Raw genomic sequence first — 23323 nt, forward strand, 5'->3', positions numbered from 1 at the left:
CCAAACCCGCCCAACACTGCCCCTCTCCCCCCCCCCCCACCTCCCCCCATCTGCCCACCCCGCCCACCCCACGTGCATCCCCCTCATTCGCCCTGCCCCCTCTTCAGGGCAGCTAGACTGAACAACAACAAGACTGCTGCTTCTGCTGCCTTTTTGGGGGTGGGGTGGTGACACACGTACGCACTAAGTTTGACTACAACTATTTGTTAGGTTCCACTTTTGACCTGTACAGGACAATGTTGGAGAGATTCTCTTGGGAAGGGGGGTTTCGGGCACACTTCTGTGTAGAACTCCAAGGAAAGTGTGGAGGGAGAGGTCAGTCATTTGGAGATGGTGCCTGGGCTCCCCTCAGTCCAGGACTGTTCTCGCCAGTACTTAAGTAAGCCGAGTTCACTTTTAATCAGTGTAAACAAAAAACCCGATCAGTGTTGGAAACACGTTTTCAATGTAATGTTTCTATCGGGACCTCGAGATCTCCTTTGGATAATCCAATATTCGGATAATCAAGGTTCCTCTGTACAAAGGCTTGAGGGCCTGCTTTTCTGGGAAACACGAGATGGGTTAAAACATGTGCCAAGTGATGTTACTTCTGATGGGATTCAGGGAGTCTGTCGAGTTTGCTTGCATAATTAAGAAAGGGTTCGTCTTTTTGTCTTTTAAATTAGTAATGTTAGTAAAAGTACTACGCCTAAATGCTCTTAATAGGTTAGAAATTATATCTGTACTTAATAAAAGAATAAAAGATATTAAACTGATTATTGCAGCTGGATTGTGAGATTTATTTACTATTTGTCAGTATGAGTTTCATTCATTCATGCAATTTCATGGAAGCGCTGTTTTGTTAGTTAGTTTCTTAAAGGGATAATGGCCCAATTAAAAGGTATTTAACAGGTAATTACTAATTGGGGGATGTATTCAGGACCACAAGATGGTTGGTAAAGGCTGATTAATATTATAATGTTTCATGGAGACTTGATGGGGATGGTATTGTTCTGTATGTCACACTTATTCAGAGGTAAACACTGTTTATACCGGGGCTCTTAAGGTGTGAAAATGCACTAATGAGTTTGAAAGGGTTGTTTTGATTGGAAAGTGTTTTTTAAAAAATTTGGATAGTAAAATATACTGCAGCATTGCAGTTTAATGAATGATAAATGAAACTGTGTTCTACTAAATAATGGGTGAGTAAAGAGTTATGAATAAATGAGCAAGAACCCGGTATTAATGAATATAGTGAGCTGGTGAGTGAGTTAATAAAGATACCGTATAACACAATATCTCTCAGTGTGGGGTGTTAAAAAAAGATGAACGGCAATGAGGGTCGGTGGTTTAGAAGAGGATATATAATGTGTATGGTGGGAAATGATGACGGCTACAACATGCAATAATCCCCCAAATGAGGACCCCATGCCCCCATTTCTTGCTCAACTTCAGCTGGCCTGGTTAAGTTTGCCTGGTTAAGCCTGCCTGGATACACTTGACATGTCCTGCCCTGGCCATGATTCCATTAGAATCCCTACAAATGTAGAAGCAGACTATTCAACCCATCAAATCCACACCAATCCTCTGAATAGCATCCCACCCAGACCCAGCCTCCTACCCTATAAAATCCAACCTCATGCAATAATGAGTTCCATATTCTGTTTAGCTAAAGATATTTCTCCTAAACTTCTATTGAATTCATAAGTGTCTGTCTCATATTTATGGTTCCTACTGTTTTATAAATTCACACTTGTGGAAGCAACCTGTGAAAGAAGTGTTTATATCATGCTTTACTTGACTGCTGAATGACTCAGATTGCTTTACAGCCAATGAAATGCATTTTTGAAGTGTCTCCATGATTGTAATGTAAAAAATGCAGCAACCAATTTGCACACAGGGCAGGAAGATTATGATTTATTCATATATGTGATCTACTCTGATGTTTCTGGCAATAAAGAATCACTTTCTCTCAAAAACGTATAGAATAAAAAAGAATATAACTCAAACATGAGATATCATTCAAACTTGCCCAAAAATGAAGAACATTCTGCTAATATGGGCTATCAATGCTGCTTTTTTATTTTTGAAGTAGTTGTCCAATTTCTCCTAAGTATTATTCAATACAGTCTTCAATGACACTTTCTTGAAAGTACAGTTTAGACTAGTTATGCAAAGAATAAATTTATTATAAATAATATGATGTTTTAAAATAATGTTTTTGTGTTCAGAGAAACTCCAACCAGGCTGAGTTATTTCAGAGTGTTTGGGTTTATGTACCTCTTTAATTCTATGATCTGATTAATTCTGATAAACTAGAGCAAAATATAATTTTAATACCCTTTTATTGGCACCATATCACATTTGGGTAATTAATCTTTATGATTCAGTCCTGCAGTTTCAGTTTTTATTTGAAGCCCTTAAGTTTACTGATTTGTTCCCACTATTCTCAATAAAAGCTATGAGAGCCCACTCAATTAGATTTCAGTGTTACAGCTCACTTACAGATACCAGTTACTTGCAATTATTTTCACTTTTTTTGACTTCAGATAAGCTTCGTCTTAAATTGATTCCTTGTAGATGCATAAAGCTGTTCATCATATTATCTCTGCCCATAAAATAATGGCATGTTCTTATATTCAGAGATGCGCAAACAGGTGAACAGCGCAGAGTTAAAGAACCAACGATTAAAGGAGGTGTTCCAAAAGAAGATTCAGGAATTCCGAGCTGTCTGCTACACCCTGACAGGTTATAAGATTGATGTCACTACTGAGAACCAGTATAAGCTATCGTCAATGTACGCGGAACATCAAGATGATTGCCTAATGTTCAAGGTAAGAGCATAATGGAGGAGGGGGAACATAACTTTGGCAGAAATGAAGAGAATGTTATTTGAAGTGACCGTTGTTCATTATTTCTGGCTGAGTTTAACTGTGTTTACTGCCAGATACTGGATTTAATTTTTCATGGGATTCTTTATTTAAGCATCTCACTGTATTGATTTTAGTTGCTCTGTGACATTCAGTGGCATAATTTAGTACCACAGCTTCTAGTTTTTTTTTGACTAGTTGTACTCTAAAGATTGCATTTCATTCTAAACCACCATTCGTGTTCAAGGTGAGCTTCTTAGAATCTGGCTGTGTAGCTCATTGAGTTAATTTTGGACTTCATTTGCCATCAGTCATTTCCCAGAGTCACTGAGGACTTTTAATCTTTTAATGCTTGATTATTGTATATTGTCTGTCTTGTAATATTTTGCTTAAGGGGGAATATGTCTGAGAAGAATTAGTACTTATCCATGATATGGAACCTAGTTTGGAGGATAAAGCTGAAACCTTGCAGAGTGCTGAAGCACATGGATAAGAGTTATTAACATCATGCAAGAATGTTTGTTTGCAAATGCAACACTTTGTCACAAATAAAACAAATTTCATTTGCTGTGTACAGCTCACATGTTTTGAATGAAGAGTAGTCTTATGGTTCAGTGAAGACCATGAACCATAGCATTGTGCCATATTGTCAAAGGAATGTGGTTTAAAGGTAAAATGTCTGACCAAAATTAAAGTAATGAAATCAAGATGTGAATGCTTAGCATCTGGAATGCACATCCTCAGAATATGGTGAAGGCAAGATCAATCAAGGCATTTTTAAAAAATTGAATTATTATCTGAAAAGAAGCATGTGCAGGACATCAGTAGAAGACGGGGAATTGCTACTTCAGAGAACCAGCTCAGACACAGTGGACTAAATGATTCCCTTCTCTGTTATAACCTTGTCATGATTCTGAGAAAAAAATAATTAGTGGATTTAAACCTTACTAGTTTCTTAGTTGGACAAGTTACTTTGATCATAGGTCACGGAGTACCACAAATCCTTTTCTAACTCTGAGGATCTGGGATGAGCATATATGAACATTTCTTCATGACTTTCTGAAATTGACTATTGGAATTGCATTTCAGCTGGGAAAGGAATTGAGCTTGATTTCCCTAGCTCCATTAGATGAGAGTGATGGAACTGACTTGTTCTGTTTAACAGGACAACTAAAAACCAATTAACCTGACACAAGATCTCCCAGTCAATGGCAATGCTGACGATGTTGCTACTAGTTGCAAAAACAGTTACAGACTTAGCTTTTTCAGTCCTAGCAAGTAAACGATATACAGCTTGACATCCATGGGGTAAAAACAATGACTGCAGATGCTGGAAACCAGATTCTGGATTAGTGGTGCTGGGGTGCATGGGCAAAGTAGAGCAGTGCAGAGATCCCAGCAACAACTTTACAATATAGCTCTTGTATTCGGTTAAGTGTTTAAGGATCTTGAAGAGCCTCAGTGGAATGAGTGTGCAACCAACAAGAATGTAGTGGACAGATCAGGAGTGTGATTGGGAGTCAGTTGGGTGATGGATTGAGTATTGCTGCTAATCAGAATTTCACAAGAAATTAACAGAACAGCAATTCTGGGGCTGGCATCTGGGTCAGTAGCGCAAACCTTGCCCAAGCCTTATTTGCATTGTGTCCCTGGTAGCACAAATCAGCTCATTGAAGTTTAAACTTTGTAGGCAAATGCTCCATGTGTGTAGGTCAGTTATTTGATGATTATCACTTAGCATTGAAAGATCCAACCAAGCAGATGGAGCTTGTTCATTATCTGTACAACAACCCAAGGAATAGTTAGCATATAAAGAAAGGATTGTGGTAAAAACAATGACTGCAGATGCTGGAAACCAGATTCTGGATTAGTGGTGCTGGAAGAGCACAGCAGTTCAGGCAGCATCCAAGGAGCAGCGAAATCGACGTTTCGGGCAAAAGCCCTTCATTAGGAATAAAGGCAGTGAGCCTGAAGCATGGAGAGATAAGCTAAAGGAGGGTGGGGGTGGGGAGAAAGTAGCATAGAGTACAATGGGTGAGTGGGGGAGGGGATGAAGGTGATCGGTCAGGGAGGAGAGGGTGGAGTGGATAGGTGGAAAAGGAGATAGGCAGGTAGGACAATTCTAGACAAGTCATGGGGACAATGCTGAGCTGGAAGTTTGGAACTAGGGTGAGGTGGGGAAAGGGGAAATGAGGAACCTGGGAGTTGCAGTGGGAGAGGGACTCCCTGAGATTAACCCTACTGCAAATCCTCTTGCAAGGATGCCTGCCTTGAAGAAGCTTTCCTCCTCTCTCTACAAGAATCTCAGGGAGTCCCTCTTCCACTGCAACTCCCAGGTTCCTCATTTCCCCTTCCCCCACCTCACCCTCGTTCCAAAACTCCAGCTCAGCACTGTCCCCATGACATGTCCGGAATTGTCCTACCTGCCTAACTCCTTTTCCACCTATCCATTCCACCCTCTCCTCTCTGACCTATCACCTTCATCCCCTCCCCCACTCAACCCATTGTACTCTATGCTACTTTCTCCCCATCCCCACCCTCCTCTAGCTTATCTCTCCACGCTTCAGGCTCACTGCCTTTATTCCTGATGAAGGGCTTTTGCCTGAAATGTCGATTTTGCTGCTCCTTGGATGCTGCCTGAACTGCTGTGCTCTTCCAGCGCCACTAATCCAGAAAGAAAGGATTGTGTCTAACTACTCCCAATCATTTTAAGCAAGTGCATTCCTAAGTGAATTCTAGAAAATCATACAATCTCATCTCACTTTCTCTAATGCTGTTTTGAAGTCATTAGAAAACACCATTGATTGCATACAAAGTTGTAGGCATGGAGGGTACATTTTGAGTCATGAAGAACAAAGTGGTTAAAATTAAAAATCTGAAACGAGCAAGGGAGTTAATTTAAGAAGGAAAATCAGGAAATACAAAACGACTCCAAGCTAGGTATGTTTGTTCAGAGCATGGAAAGTGAAATTTATTCAGTTCAAATGTAAAGCACTACATGTTGGAAGAAAGTATTAATGATGCATACTCCTTTAATGTTTTCCAAAACAACAAAGACTATGCCTAATTGCATTTCCTCGCTGTGCTACTGGGGCCAATTTGATTGCTTAACTCTGGTGTTATGATTTTCATTTTCCTTTCATATTTAAGTATGTGTAGAGTAGCTGGTAACAACCAGCTATACATATACCATATGCATACCATTCACATGTCATTAGTAAAGAGCTGAGGACCCATTGCACTGTGCAAATAAGTATCTCTTGTACTTGACTGTCTCATGTTTAACTAAACAGGTATTGTAACAAACTCTTGACAACACTGTGTCGTCTCAGAAGTGCCATTTGTTGTTCATTGTGCATCTATTTCCCTTGATGCTTTGAAGTTAACTTTTTTACCATCCCTCCTCCTCTCAAAATTTTCAAGCTGTTTTATTCCAATGTGAAGTTTGTAACTTGGTGTGTAACAGACCAATTATTGCACCTAAGTCAGAAGGAGCGTCTCCATTGGGAGACATTTAATGAGCTCTGCAACCAATTTAAATCCAGTGTCTCTTAGAGCTCTGCTAATTAGATTGCACTGTTAAAGAGTTTTATCTTTTTATCCAGATTGATGTAATTTTGGCAACTTTTCTTTTTGTAGTGTAATAGAGTGAGTCGAGTAATAAGCACATGTTGAGCTCTGTGTGCTTTTGAATTTTCATATTGGATTAAAATGAATTCTGTAATTGCTCAGATGATTTCTCAACCTGTGATGGGAATGATGTCACCGTGCACCAGCTTTTGGCTAGATTTTTCTTTCTGGAAGATTCTTGAGTATAACTGAAAAATCATTATAAATGAGCATCTGAGGCATTCAAAAGTTGAATTGTATGGTTTGATTTTGATTATTTCAGTTGATGATTATGTGTTTAAAGAAAACTTTAAGTCAGACGACAAAATGAAGAGTGAAATTAGCATATACAGTACTGGGAAAACTCAGTTGTGGATGTCTGTTAGATATTCATAAACATGGTTCTGGGGTTTGCAACTATCCCAGTACTGGATTAACAGATGAAGTTAAACAGAATAAAGGTTAGCTTAGATTTTGCTGGCCAAGATCTATAACCTTTTCTTGTGAGAGCTGATTAGAATTTCCTTAAAATAAATGAAGTGGAACTAACATTGTTTGGATTTTTGCACCTTGTCTAATGCTGTAAAAATATCTTCACCTAAGCAGCCCAATGGCCCACTTTTAAACCTAGTTTATCAACAATGCAAAGTAATTACTGAAATTGTGCCATTATTATCAGGTAATTAGTAATGATTAATATGGAATTATACAAGAAAAGTATCCTAACCTAGTGTTGTCAGAATTGGGAACTCACTGTGTCTTGGGGTAGTTAAGGTAAATAACATTGTTAATTTTACAAGAAATAAGATAAAGTGAGAAAGGCTATATTTATAAGGTAAGTGAAGTGAAGTTAATTCTGTGCAATTCTATCTTTGTCCAAACTAAGTTCAACAAAATGTATGGGACGGTAATCTAACTGTATCCGAGACACTCAAAATGTGGACTGACATACATGCATTTGGTGGGGCTGTCCACTTCTACAAAGTAAATAGCTGTGCTTGAACTCTGATCAGAATGGCCTTGAAGTAAGATTGTATTACCCCCTACTCGAGTTCTATATAGCATCCTACCATCAAGAAGCCTTAGTGCTACATCAGCTAAATTTCTCAGCGTTTGAAATGATAAGGAGTGGGCCTTGCCATGACTGGCTATAGGTACATGAAAAGGACTGAGGCTGCCCCATCCAGGACCTGCAGAAACAAAGGACCTGCATTTATATTGCATCATTCATGATCATCAGACATCCGAAAGCACTTTACATCTAATGACATACTTTTGGGAAATGCAACTTCTGATTTGCACACAGCAAACTAAAATCAATTACTTATCTATCTTCTACTTGAATACATCTATACTGTTCACCTTAAATATTTCAGCTAGTAGCATCTTCCACATTGTAGCTACTCTGGCCTTCTGGACAAAGACATTTCATCTGAATTAAATCTTGCGGTGATAGCAATTGTTGTAGATGTCTAAAATGCCACAGTAACCACATTTTAGAAAGTGCTTTATTCCACGTAAAGCACTGTGGATATTATGGAACTGTTGTGGTGTCAAATAATTGCATTTCTTTCTCATTACCTTGGCTAAAATGATGCATTAATCTGGGTCATGACCCTTTTACGATGTGAGAGAGTACTCGTGTAAAGTTTCTATTGGGAGGTTTAATGTGTTAGAAATTCTCAATAATTGATAGACTTAAGATAAAATTTCATTAGATAAAGGCAACAGCTTCATGGTATATTGTTTCTGCTCCTTTCTCCTGTGTTCTTATAGATCATCCCTATCTAAAAATAACTTTTTTGTTGGCAGTAATTATATTTCTTACCCCTTCATTTCTGGCCTTTTGGGCTTTTTGGTTTTCAGTGCCTTCAGCTGCCTAGGTGTTTACCTCTGAATAGCTGTCCCTGACCCTCCCTGCCTCACTTCCTTTCACCCTTTATTTCAGGCAGATCTTAAAACCTAAAAAAACTGCAGATGCTGTAAACCAGAAACAAAACCAGAAATTGCTGGAAAAGCTGAGCAGGTCTGGCAGCATCTGTGGAGAGAAATCAGAGTTAATGTTTCAGGTCAAGTGACCTGAACTGAGGTATGAGGAATGGTCACTTGACCTGAAATCTTAAATCTGATTTCACTCCACAGATGCTGCCAGACCAGCTGAGCTTTTCCAATAATTTCTGGCTTTGTTTAAGAATTTAAGACCTACTTTATTAACAAGGATTTTTGTCACGATGCTAATATGATGTGGTTCTCATCAACGTTTGGCTGGTTACACTTGTATGAAAAATATTCGAATATTTACTACCGGAAAGTCACATTTTTCCAATGCATGATGTTCTATAGTCGGCGGTTACGTAGAAATGTGAAAACAGGTTGTGTACGAGACTCTTCCTTTCTTTCTATTATGTATGACATAGTAGCTCTGCTTGCTAATAAACACAGCGAATGCTGGAGGAACTCAGCAGGTCTCTGGCAGCAACTGTGGAGAGTCATAGAGATGTACAGCACGGAAAAAGACTCTTCAGTCCAAGTCGACCAGATATCCCAACCCAATCTAGTTTCACCCGCCAACACCTGGCCCATATCCCTCCAAACCCTTCCTATTTATATACCCATCCAAATGCCTTTTAAATATTACAATTGTACTAGCCTCCACCACTTCCCCTGGTAGCTCATTCCATACACGCAGCACCTTCTGTGTGAAAATGTTGCCCCTTAAGTCCCTTTTATATCTTTCCCCTCTTACCCTAAACCTATGCCCTCTAGTTCTGAACTCCCCCACCTCAGGGAAAAGACTTTGTCTATATATCTGACCCATGCCCCTCATGATTTTGAAAACCTCTATAAGATCACCCTTCAGCCTCCGATGCTCCAGGGAAAAGAGCCCCAGCCTGTTCAACCTCTCCTTATAGCTCAAATCCTCCAACCCTGGCATAAGGACAAAAGGGGTATCTAGGAAGATCAGCAAGGCGGCCTTTTTGTGGAGTGCAGAAAATTTGGTAGATACTAAATGAGTATTTTGCATCAGTATTTACTGTGAAAAAGGACATGGAAGATATAGAATGTAGGGAGATAGATGGTGACATCTTGAAAAATGTCCATATTAGAGAGGAGGAACTGCTAGATGTCTTGACACGCATAAAAGTGGGTAAATCCCCAGGACATGATCAGGTGTACCCTAAAACTTTGTGGGAAGCTAGGGACGTGATTGCTGAACCTCTAACTGAAATATTTGTATCATTGATAGTCACAGGTGAGGTGTCGGAAGACTGGAGGTTGGCTGACGTGGTACCACTGTTTAAGAAAGGTGATAGGGACAAGCCAGGGAACTATAGACCAGTGAGCCTGACATTCAGTGATGGGCAAGTTGTTGGAGGGAATCCTGAGGGATAGGATGTACATGTACTTGGAAAGGCAACGTCTGATTAGAGGTCATCAACATGGCTTTGTGTGTGGGAAAACATGTCTCACAAACCTGATTGAGTTTTTTGAAGAAGGAACAGAGAGAATTGTTGAGGGCAGAGGTAGATGTGATCTATATGAACTTCAGTAAGGCATTTGAAAAGGTTCCCCATGGGAGACTGGTTAACAAGGTTAGATCTCACGGAATACAGGGAGAACTATCCATTTGGATACAGAACTGGCTCAAAGGTAGAAGACAGAGGGTGGTGGTGGAGGGTTGTTTTTCAAACTGGAGGCCTGTGACCAGTGGAGTGCCACAAGGATCGATGCTGGGTCTACTACTTTTCATCATTTATATAAATGATTTGTATGTGAGCATAAGACGTATAGTTAACGATTTGCAGATGACACCAAAATTGGAGGTGTAGTGGACAGCGAAGAAGGTTACCTCAGATTACAACAGGATCTTGGTCAGATGGGCCAATGGGCTGAGAAGTGGCAGATGAATTTTAATTCAGATAAATGTGAGGTGCTGCATTTTGGGAAAGCAAATCTTAGCAGGACTTATACACTTAATGGTAAGATCCTTGGGAGTGTTGCTGAACAAAGAGACCTTGGAATGCAGGTTCATAGCTCCTTGAAAGTGGAGTCGCAGGTAGATAAGATAGTGAAGAAGACGTTTGGTATGCTTTCCTTTATTGGTCAGAGTATTGAATACAGGAGTTGGGAGGTCATGTTGCAGCTGTACAGGACATTGGTTAAGCCACTGTTGAAATATAGCATGCAATTCTGGTCTCCTATCGGAAAGAGAAAAAGAGTTAACATTTTGAGTTTGGTATAACTGCTTCAGAACTGAAGAAGTTTGTTTCCGATTTCCAACATCCACAGTATTTTGCCTTTATTATAACTCTCCTCACTGCTTCCCTAAGACTAATTTAGACCAGGAAATTGACTGTCTAAGATATGAATGTAATTTTCAGTTTCTTCAGAAGGCCTCATTAAAAAAAACGAATAAGTTCAAAGTGCAGAGAATCACACAATCATTGATCGGGTGGGAAAGCCCAAAAATAAAAGGAAGAAATGTGTGGAAAGCATTAATGGAGAGCAGAGCTCTAGGTTTGTTTTTGCACTGGAAGGGATCTTAGCAGTGCACAGAGAGGAACAGGAACTGAAAGACGATCAAGTGTTGGGAATATGAATTTAGAGGATTTGGAGAAATGAATTGTGTCATACTCCAAGGCACAGGTTAATGAAACTGCAATAAACCATCCTCTTTTTGTCAAATTTCTTTAAAATATCAATGTTTTAAAATGGTCTCATGGAGATGAAATTACAACAAGGCGCATAAGACACCAATCATAATATCATAGTGATATATTGAACGTATCGTCTGATACTTAATCTTTTGTCTTTACAAATACATTATATCAGTGAACAGTTTATTCAGTTTTGTTTTTATTCATTGCTAGATAAATGATTTCTTATATTCCCTTTTCTTGACCTGTACTTTTAACCATATGTTTTACACAGGTTTACTTCCTTCAGTGAAATGAATGTTACAATTGATCATTGTTCTGCATTTTATTCATGTCTGTTTTATAGTGCCATTTCTAAGTACATCAATAAGTTTGGTGAGTCTAATCCTCGGTCCACAAAATATAATGACATCTCCTTGTTCCCACTTGAGTATCAACTGAAAACCATTCAGTTGAATTGAATTCATCTGTACAGATCTGAAGCTGCATCCAATTTAACTTCAGTTTTCAAAGACAGACCTTGTTAGAAAAGAAGCCTAAAAATAGCTCAATTCTGAAAGGATCTTATTGTCATGTCACAGCATTCTGCAGCAGAAGCTGTCGCTGCCAATTTACATCTACAGAAATGATTGCAAAAGCTTCAAAATAATTCAGAGGAGATGAGATCAAGGAATACAACACACGGCATATTTCTTTATCAGTGGTTACCTTTTAAATAAAATGCATAGGTTTCTACTAACATTGTGAAACCTGAATGACTTAGGATCATGAAAATTTGTAAAACAACAGCAGGCTATTTTGGTTTGTCAAGTTTGTACATATTTTCTTTAACTGTAATTAACCTCTGAATCTAATCTCAGAAGCATAGAAAATAGTAGCAGGAATAGGCCATTTGGCCATTCAGGCCTGGCCCACCATTTGGTATGATCATGGCTGATTATCCAATTCCTGTTCCCACTTCCTCCTCATACCCTTTAGCCATAAGAACTGTATCTAACTCCTGGAAAACATTCACTGTATTGTTTTCAGGTCAGCTGTATTGTTATGGCAAATAATTCCATAGGCTCTCTGAGTGAAGTAATTTCTCCTCATCTCAGTCCTGAATGGTCTACCCCATATCCATAGCTTGTGACTCCTGATTCTGGACTCCCTGGTATTTGGGAACATGCTTCTTACATGTAGCCAGTCTGAACTTGTTAGAATTTTATAAAGTTCTATGAGATCCCTTCTCTCAAGTGTCTAAACTCCAGTGAATATAGTCCGAATCAATCACATCTCTTTTCATATGTCAGTCCTGCCATCCCAAGAATCAGTCTGGTAAAGCTTTGTTGCGCTCCCAATATAGCCAGAATATCCTTCCTGAGATAAGAAAACCAAAACTGCATATAATACTCTAGGTATTGTCTCGCCAAGGCCCTATACAATTGCAACAAGATATCCCTGCTCCTGTGCTCAAATCCTCTTGTTCTGCAGGCTAACATGCCATTTGCCTTCTTCACCACCTGCTGCACCTGGTACAAGGATGCTCAGGCCTCATTGCACCTGATGTTGACCCAATCTATTACCATTTGGATAACAATCTACTTTTCTGTTTTTGCTACCAATGTGGATAACCCCACATTTATCCTCATGCATTTCCCCATTCACTCAATTTATCCAAATTACACTAAAGCATCTCAGCATCCTTCTCACAGCTCACCCTCTCACCCAGTGTTGTGTTGTCTGAAAAATTGGAGATAGTATAATTAATTTCAAGTTAAATCATTAACATATATCGTGAATGGTTGAGATCCAAGTATGGTTCCTTTCGTACCCAACTAGTCACTGGCTGCCACTTAGAAAATAACCCATTTATTGGTTTCTTGTCTGCCAACCTGTTCTCTATCCATGTTAGTCCACTACCCCCAATCCCATGTAACTTGGATGTTACATGCTAATTTCTTATATGGGATTTTATTGAAAGCCTTCTGAAAGTTCAAATACACAGCAACCCCTATTACTCCCCCTTATCAACTCTATTAATAACAGCCTGAAAGAATTCCAGTAGGTTTTTCAATCACGATTTCCCTTTCATAAATCTGTGCTGACTGATCCTGTCACTATTTTCCAATTGCTCTGCCATTTAATCTTTTATAATGCATTCTAGCATTTTCCTACTACTAATGTTAGGCTAATCAGCCTATAATTCCTTGTTTTCACCCTCTCTCCTTTTTTAAATAATGGGTTTACATTAGCTACCCTCAAATCCATAGGAACTGTTCCAGTAACTGTAGAAGCTTGAAAGATGAGCACTAATGCATCCAATATTACTAGGGTCACTTCCTTAAGTACTCTGAGTTATTGACTTATTTGCCAATGTCCTTTTGTATTATCTGAAAGTTGATGAGAAAAATTAAATAATAATTTACAAAGGGTCATTGGACATATATTCTGGATTAGTGGTGCTGGAAGAGCACAGCAGTTCAGGCAGCATCCAACGAGCAGCGAAATTGACGTTTCAGGCAAGAGCCATTTATTCCTGATGAAGGGCTCTTGCCCGAAACGTCGATTTCGCTGCTCGTTGGATGCTGCCTGAACTGCTGTGCTCTTCCAGCACCACTAATCCAGAATTTGGTTTCCAGCATCTGCAGTTATTGTTTTTACCTCATTGGACATATACTTGAGGGAGTAAAGAAAAATGCAGTTATGGGGAGACAGCAGGGAAGTGGAATGGCACATACATAACAAACTGAATGATCTCCTTTGTTGAAAGATTCTATGATTATTCTATAAAGTGTGACTTATTTTTTTGAAGGGGAATATGTTAAAAAGGATACATACATTAATTGTGGTTGCCATTAGTCTCCAGCTTGTTGCTATGAAGCATCTCACCTCATCACCAAAGTTCTCTGATGTTGACAGTCATGCAGAGCTCATTTCCAAAGATTTTGCATGGCAGGCTTGGGAATGGACAGCTCTCCTAAAAGTGCCTGATTGGGAAATAGGAGACTCCAGCATCTCCTGTACAAGGGATGAGAAAATGAACTGAAACAAACATAGAGAATGCTGGAGAAACTCAGCAGGTGTGGCAGCATTTGAGGAGAGAAAACAGTTAACATTTATATCTGGTATGACTCTTCTTCAGAATTGAAACGTGTAGGAAAATAGAGCATAGAGATCTGCAGCATGAAAACAGACCCTTCGGTCCAACTCGTCCATGCTGACCACATATCCTAAACTGATCTAATCCTATTTGCTAGCGTTTGGCCCATATCCCTCTAAACCTTTCCTATTCATATACACATCCAGATGTCTTTTAAATGTTGTAATTGTACCACCCTTTACCATTTCCTCTGGCAGCTCATTCTGTACACACACCATGTTCTGTGTGAAGAAATTGTCCATCAGGTATCTTTTAAATCTTTCCCCTCTCACCTTAAGCCTATGCCGTTTGGATTCCCCTACCCTGGAAAAAAACAGCTTGGCTATTTACCCTATCCATGCCCCTTATGATTTTATAAACTTTATAAGGTCATCCCTCATCCTCTGACTCTCCATGGAAATATCGCCAGCCTATTCAGCCTCTCCCTAAAGTCCAATTTCAGCAACATTGTTGTAAAATGCTTTCTGAACCCTTTCAAACTTAACAGCATCTTTCCTATAACAGGGAGACCAGAATTGAACACAGTATTCTAAAAGTGGCCTTACCAATGTCTTGTACAGCTACAACATGATCTCCCAACCCCTTTGCTCAATGTATTGACCAGTGAAGGCAAGTGTCCAAATGCCTTTTTCACCATTCTGTCTACTTGTGTCTCCGCTTACAGGAAACTATGCACCTGCACCCCTCAGCCCCTTTGTTCAACAACACTCCCCAGCATCCTGCCCCTAACTGTGTAAGTCCTGCCCTAGTTTGCTTTACCAAAATGCAGCACCTCATATTTATCTAAATTAAACTCTACCCACCAAGCCTTGGCCCATTGGCATATCTGATCAAGGTCCCATTGTACTCTGAGATAACATTCTTCATTGTCCACTACACCACCAATTTGATGTAGTCTGCAAACTTACTAACTTTACCTCCTATATTCACATACAAATCATTTATCTAAATGATCAAAAGCAGTGGACCCAGCACCGACCCTTGCGGCACACTGCTGATAACAGGCCTCCAATCTGAAAATCAACTCTACATCACCACCTTCTGTCTCCTCCCTTCAAGACAATTTTGTGTCCGAATGGCTAGCTCCCTCTGGAATCCATGTGGTCTGATCTTGCTAGCTAGTGTACCATGCAGAACCTGGTCGAACACCTTGCTGAAGTCCATATTGTTAAAAAAAATCACACAGCACCAGTTTAAAGTCCAACAAGTTTCTTGGGAAATACAAGCTTTCGGAGTGCTGCTCCTTTGTCAAACAGCTAGTGGAGTAGGATCATAGGACACAGAATTTGTAGCAAAAGATCACACTGTCATATACTGATGCAATATATTGAACGAACCTCGATTACTGTTAGATTTTTCATCTTTTAAAATGGGCTGCAGGTTTCGATTCATTAATATGTAAATCCCAGAACTTCTATTAAGTCACATTCTCGAGATAACTTAAGCTTTTAGAATAGAAAGTGACATCTCAGCTCAGACAATGCATTAAAGGTGTGAGGTTAGAGTCTGTATGTATTCCAATCGTGAGTCAGACTGCTTCTATTTTCAAAGTAGGAATTAATAAAATGTCACATGGATTATAAAAAATATTGACTGCTTACAGTTATGTGCTTTTTGAAAAAAATAGAATGTATTTGCAAATACAATTCTGCAAATGCAAATTCACCACATAGACTTATATGTGTGTGGGAGAGAGCATGAGTGTGTGTGTGCTTGATAGAGTGTGTGTGTGTATACGCGCGTGCCTGGGAGAGGGTCTGTGTGAGTATGTAAGAGTATTTGTGTATGTGTGCGAGTGTGTATAATATACTGAGGTCCCCTGTAGTGTGACATATGTCCTGGTTGAAGCTATCTCATGGGTACTAAACTTGGCTATCAGCCTCTCCTTGGTCACTCGGCATTGTTGCGTATCCCAAAGTCCACCTTGGAGGACAGTCAACTGAAGATCTGAGGCCGAATGTCCCTGACTGCTGAAGTGTGTTCTCACTACGCTATACACTCACGCGCACACACACACACTCTTACATACTGTCACACTCGCACAGACCTCCTCTCACACATGCTGTCTCTCAGGCACACACACATGCACACCCTTTCCCAGGCATATACTCCATCACACTCATGCATGCACACTATTAAGCACGCGCACACACTCACAGTATCTCCAAAATACTCTCTCTCTCTCTCTCTTTCTCTCTGTCCCTCCCCCTCGTGTGTACTCACACACACATGTAAGTATAGGGTGAATTTGCATTTGCAGAAACATTTTTTTTGTTCAAAAAGGACACAATATGTAGGTAGTCAATATTTTTTCTAATCTATGTGACATATTATAAATTCTTATTTTGGAAAGAGAACCAGCCTGACACTCAATTGGAATACATACAAACTCTAACTTCACACTTTTAATGCATTGTCTGAGCTGAGATGTCACCTTTTATTTTATAAAACCTTTTTAATCTCAGGAATGTGACTTGAAAGAAGTTCTCGGATTTACAGAATAATGAATCGAAACCTGCAGCTCATTCTAAGAGATGAAAGACTTAACAGCAATCTAGGGGTTTGTTCAGTATATTGCATCAGTGTATGACAATGTGATCTTTCGCAATATATTCTGTGTTCGATGATCCTACTCCACTAGCTACCTGATGAAGGAGCAGCACTCCAACAGCTTGTACTTCCTAATAATCTGTTGGATTATAACCTGGTGTCGTGTGATTTTTAACTTTGTCCATCCCAGTCCAACACCGGCATCTCCACATCATGAAGTCCATATAGACAATGTTTACCGCTCGACCTTCATCAATCTTCTTTGTCACTTCTTCAAAACTCTCAATTAAGTTAGTGAGACATGATTTTCCATGCACAAAGCCATGTTGACTATCCCCAGTCAGTCCTTGTCTTTCAGAATGAAAATAATAACCTACTTGTTTGGTAACTCACCCAACTCCCACACGTAGATGGCCTTGTTGATCTTTAAGGGCCCCTCTCCTCTCCTAGTTACTCTTCTTCCCTAAATGTTTGTTTTATTGTACTTTTCATATAGGAGGAGATCCAGTGCAAAAGACAATTGTGTCTTGTTTGCTCTGCACTTAGTAGAGGGACAATTATCTCCCTTTCTCACTTTAATTTACACCCATTTTACATTATTTTGAAATCCACCTTTAACAACCTCTTTTGGCTTTCACACTGGCTCTCCTCCTCTATGAAAGGCATATCTGAAAAATCATTTTACTACTGTTTTCATTTCTAAAGAACTCGTACCGGATTCAAAACATTAACATTGTTTCTGTCTCCACAGATGCTACCAAACATGCTGAGTTTCTCCAGCATTCTGCGTTTGTTTTAGAATTCCAGTATCCATAGTATTTCATTTTCAACCAAATCAATAGCACTTGTACAGTGAACAGGAATTTGAAATCTGTGCCGTTATATGCAACTTAAAATTTAAACAAAAGATTGCAATGAATGGCTGGAGACTCATTATGTGGATAACTAAGCCATCATGTTTTCATTAAGACTTCAGTGTGCTGGAAAAATGTCATTGTACGAGTATTTGTTCGGTCTTGAAGCATAAATGTGTAATTGAGGGATAAGATGTATTTCAGAGTGTGCTGACATACCATCAAGCAGCCAGATAGCTACAAATATAACCAGAAAATTGTAGAGTAAGACAAAATAAACGAAACAGCACACTATGTAAGCTGATTAATATTTTTGCTTATTTAATGAACATGAACTTTATCACTTGTAATATTTCCATCTGTTGAATTACACAAAGTTTGTCTGCCTCTTGAGACCCACTAATGAAGTTGAACTGCAGATCCTCTCTTGCAGATGGATGTGAAAGCTCAACTCCGTCATGCAGAATGTCTTTTTAAATGTAATCCTACTGTTGCGTGAGTACTGTATATCCCAAGATTATTCTATATACTAAGTGAATGTGTTCAAAATCCTGATTCAGTATAAAACAAAATCTTGAACATACAGGTTTTTATGGATTATACAAAAAAAAGATATGTTTTTGTTGAAACTTTAAATGATTTGATATTAACTGAAGAAAATATGACTTTCTGAATGAACGTATAGACATTTTTGATATTTTGCTGTGTCTCAGGTGTGATAGAACTGCTTTAATCTGTTCTGCAGTATAGATGATGTTGATGCTACATGCTTTCTGGTCAACTCTCCATTCAGGTCAATGCTTTTAGTGTTCTTTATCTACGTCAAGAGAGTATAGAATTAACTGAAATCCATTTTTTAATGTGGTTCAGTTCCATCATGTTCAATCATTCAGTGGAGGCATGTTCTTTATATTTATATTGTGTTGAATATAATGTTTCAAATGTGCCATTGATTAAATTATGAAATATTTGGTGGGAGACCACAGGGCATTCCTTGTCTTTTGGGAGGGTCTGAAGTCAAACACAAGACAAAATAAGGCAAAAAAAGATTACTTTCACATAACTGATACTCTCTCAAGTCGCATTTTACTTCACCCTCGCAAATATTTTTCCCCTTCCCCTTCTCGCAAATGATGAAGAAGAGATCAGAGATCAGTCCATTTTGATGGCAATAAGTACGTTGCTTAAAGGTTAGGTCAATCAATGTGGCATTGCAAGGAGTAAAAATGCATTAATCTTATGCCTAATAGGGACTTCACATTTTAGTATCATATGTTGCACACTTCCCATTTGATTGTCAACAAATGTTGTGAACTTCAGGGTTAAAGCATTAGAAAGTAATCTCCTGAAGTGACATAATACTAGAGATGTCTGGTAGCTTTCATAGAATATCTGTATCCTTAATGTCATCCTTTTAGAATCAGATTTTATTTGGAAATAATTTCGCATCTTTTTTCAATGAAAGGACTGTTATTTTCTCAAAAAGTCTTTCCAATTTGTGCTTGCTTCAGACAGCTTTGCCTCAAATTGCAGCAGAGAGTTGGTTAATGCTTCAGGTTATTGTAGAATAATTTAAGTAAATGGCAGTCAGCTTGCAAATCAATTTGAGTTACCAGAGGAACATCAATAGTTTTCAGATGATGGACCTTTGTCAACTGCTTGATTGAGCATTGTCCTCAGGCCTTGCTCAATCTCTCAAACAGATTCTAGCTTCTCATTATTATCTAGAGTCTGCAAGAATAAGTCATACTTTGGAATCCTTGTAAGAAAAATAAAGCATTTCATTTTCAACAGTATTATTGAGAGACTATTCCTATAAAAAGAGCTAACTGTTAATGTTGCATCTGGAGACCACAGTAATCATTGATTTCTGATTATTTATGAGAAGAGACTCTTGTAGTGAGGAGATTTAGTAATAAAATGAAATGAGGCTGTTATGTCATGACTTTTTGAAAACTCTTTTTTTCATTTAACATTCCTAACCATTAAGGGCATTCTAAGGTGATATTAACCAAGGCTTTTAAAACTTCTAAGGGTTTAGATATAGAGATCTGCTCCAATCACCAAGTCAGTGGTGCAACGCGGATTCTGTCAGCTCTTCTGCTTCACAAACATTGAGCAACTAATAATGTATCCACATCCTTTATCCATCTCCAATCACATCCTTTATGGTGTTCTTCCTTGTGTCTTGTGAATGTGGATTGCTTTCACTTTAGAATGGATGTTCTTGTATCATGCTTGCTGATAAAACAAACGTTTTCAGTAACTTTTCACAGTCTCCCTTGTTTGTACAGATTGATACTACAAAATAATATGTAATATTTCAACAATCCCTATAATCATTCAAGGCCTCCATCTTGTCTGGTGTTCTAGGTAGTCTGCAAAACACTTTTTTATATTTGGCCAAACTTCCTAGCATGCTTTTTTTGAAGTCTTTTTAACAATTCATTCATTCAAACTCAGCTCTTTTAACTAGTAATTAATCTAAACAAGGTCCAAAGTCCATCATCACAAAAGGATGATTTCAGTTCTTTGTCTTTCTACGATATGGTGAACATAAACTAACAAAGTTCAACTTTAATAATTACATTTTAATATTCATGGACTAAAGTGAATTTTGAGGAGGGCAAATTGCTGCTGTGATCAGCTGACCAAAGCCTGAGACAAGTCCAGGGAATTACGTGAATATGCTAAGCTGGCTGCACTATAACTACCATTTCATCCGAAAACAGTGAAACCAGAGAGCCCATGTCAGCATCAAGGAATTTGATCATGTCTAATTCAGATTTGCATGAAAATTTCACACATTGGGAGATCAGAAATTGTCTACAGAGTAGTCAGCCTGGAAAGACAATAGAGCTATCCTTGTGAATATACAAGCAAACCATATTTCAGTAATTTGCTTCGCAGAGCAGAGAAAGAAGGAAAATAGAACCTGGAAGCTTGCATTCTTTCCATGTTTCTTTCAACTTCCAACATCGGTGTCTATTGAGAAATTGGGAAAACAGCAATTCACTGAGAACTTCAAAATTCTGCAAGTTTTACCGTTGCTGAGGAGGCAAGGCACTATCTAGAAGTCATGGATTCAGGTTTTACTCTCTCAACTCAAGGGTTCTAAGAGCCTTAAAATGCATTTGCATTAAAATCTTCCTGTTTGTACTAGACAACGTCCTCCCTTCTTTTAAACATATTACCTGTTTTTATGCATGTGTCTCATATCATGTTTTATAATTTTCTCGAGTTTAATAGATAGTAAGATTCCTCTTTCTTTCACTTCAGGAAGCCTTGGTAATTGGCTCCTTCGCTTTCTAAGGAAGTAACTGCATGTGAAAAACAAACAAAAAGTGTTTGTTACAACTGTCCAAAACATGGTTAAAAAGAGAGGAGCTGACTTCCTTCTCCTCACCTAGTTGTAAAAGATCTCCTTTTCCTTTCACTGCTGGCTTTGAATTCCTATATCTCTCTTGCCTGAGGAAAACTACACCTTGTCTCTTAAATTGAAACCATGGGCCACCATCTCCATAAACATTTACATCTCTGTCAATCTATTCTGTAGCCACATTGTTTTTATTTTCATTCAGACTCCTAATTACCTTTTCCTTGGTTATTCTTGACATCATTTAATGCAGGGACTCTGTTACTGGAAGTAAAATAAAGAAGTACACAAACTTACTTTTATAAAGGAGCTTTCACAAGTCTAGGCTGCACCAAACAGTTTTATGTTAATTTGGAAGGTTGATGGTTGTTGTAATTTATGAAATTCAGCAACTAGTTTATACACAGCAAGGTTTCACAAACAGCAGTGTGGTAATGATCCGACAAAGTTAGCTGTGAGGTATATTTTGGCCTGGGTGCTAAGAAGAACTCCTTTGCTCTCCTTCAAAGTAGTGCCAAACAATCAATTCTGTTCATTTGAGCAGGGCACAGTATTTTAGTTTAATGTCTCACCCAAAAACCTGACACCTTCAATAGTACAGCACTCTTTATGTACTGCATTGGAATGCTACCCTAAACATTGAGCTGAAGACCTGTGTGTGGGATTTGAATGAAAGTTCTGCTGGCTCAGAGAGCTATACAAAAGTTATTGACTGAGCTATGGCCCAATATTAATGAGAAGTATGAGGGTTTAACCATTGCCAACTGACAGCATTGTTTTTCCTAGCTGTTAGATAAAAAAAAGACTTGTCTCTCGTGAGCTCAGGTTGACATAAGATAGTTATAGCCAATGAAATATTCTTTGAAGTGTGGTCACTGTATAACATTTGAAATGCAGCAAGTTTCCACAAGCAGCAATGTTAATTGGGGGATAAATATCCAGCAGAATATCAGAGATAGCTTCCTTCAAAACTCCTTTAAAACAGTGCTGTGGAATCTTTTACATTCACCTGAGAAGGCAGATTGGTCTTGGTTTAACATCTCATCCGAAAGATACCACTTTCATGGTGAAGGAGTGCAGCACTGGAGTGTCATAGAGATGTACAGAATGGAAACAGACCCTTTGGTCCAACTCGTCCATGCCGATCAGTTATCCTAAATTAACTTAGTCCCATTTACCAGTATTTGGCTCATAGCCTTCTAACCCTTCTTATACATATGCACATCCAGATGTCTTTTAAATGTTGTAATTGTACCAGCTTGCATCACTTCATCTGGAAGCTCATTCCATACAGTCCTCTGTGTGAAAACGTTGCACCTTAGGTCGCTTTTAAATCTTTTCCCTCTCTTTTCAACCTGTGTGTGAGAGGCACTTGCAAATGTTGTTTCTGCAAAAGTCTCAAGGCGGAATCATGAGGTTGTATACTAACAAATAACTAACTGAAAAGGGAGGTGGTCAACTAGTAGAAACAGATGTATTGACACGACAGTAGCACTTGTCATGCACATAGGCAGTTAGTATGAACAAGATAACCAAATAAGACCCAGTGTTGCATCAGCAAAAGTAATAAGACTCAGCTATCAAGGTGGGGGGGAAGTTGCACGCTAACAACAGGCCACTGACAGATGTGGTAAGCCGATTAGATTAGCAGCTACACCGGGCAATACAACTATCACATATGACGGAAAAGGGGAGGTACAGAGGGGCTCATAGGAAACTGTATAAATGTGCAATAAACTTATTCAGAAGTGTGTCTATTTTGTGGTCACCCGGGCTTGCAAGAACGTATGAATAAAGCCGGCTTCAGACTTTGACTCAGACTTAAATTATCGAACAATGAGCTTCGTTTCTCACACTATGTCATCCTGGATTTTTGTGATCCAGTCCTAAAATGGGCCTTGATCCTATATCTGCTGAAGCAATTGGAAGCATGATACCCCAACTAAGCCACAGCTAGCACTTAATGACTCTCTTGCTTTCTCAGGCCAGTATAATACTTTAGTACTGGCTAGCCAGCAATTGTCTCTCATCAATTATTAATACTTAGTAGCTAGTGTCAATTTGAAGCTAGTTGCCTTTGGATGATCGTACTATGCAACAAATTGTTAATATATATTAACTGTCGAATTGTATTCAGGTTTTGGGCATTAACTGAGGATTGTTTTGTGCTTTTATACATAGGAACCGAGGCAAGGAATTCCTGCTTCAAGTTCCACCTTCTACAAACATAACATGTCCAAACCAGTTAATTCAAAATATAAGAATTAATTGGTTGGGTTGGAGGT

The 23323-nt window shown here is 38.8% G+C and overlaps 1 protein-coding gene across 3 annotated transcripts in view; it reads left to right on the plus strand.

Annotated features, from left to right (window-relative positions):
- Positions 1–23323, plus strand: part of mad1l1 (mitotic arrest deficient 1 like 1) — a 900368-nt gene that overhangs the window by 564563 nt on the left and 312482 nt on the right. For all 3 annotated transcript variants that reach the window (XM_072559202.1, XM_072559204.1, XM_072559203.1), the window contains one exon: positions 2623–2813. In XM_072559202.1, coding sequence (XP_072415303.1) covers positions 2623–2813 — 191 coding nt within the window. The remainder of the gene's footprint in view (positions 1–2622; positions 2814–23323) is intronic.

This window comes from Chiloscyllium punctatum, chromosome 40 (assembly GCF_047496795.1).
Source record: "Chiloscyllium punctatum isolate Juve2018m chromosome 40, sChiPun1.3, whole genome shotgun sequence".
Classification (NCBI taxonomy): domain Eukaryota; kingdom Metazoa; phylum Chordata; class Chondrichthyes; order Orectolobiformes; family Hemiscylliidae; genus Chiloscyllium; species Chiloscyllium punctatum.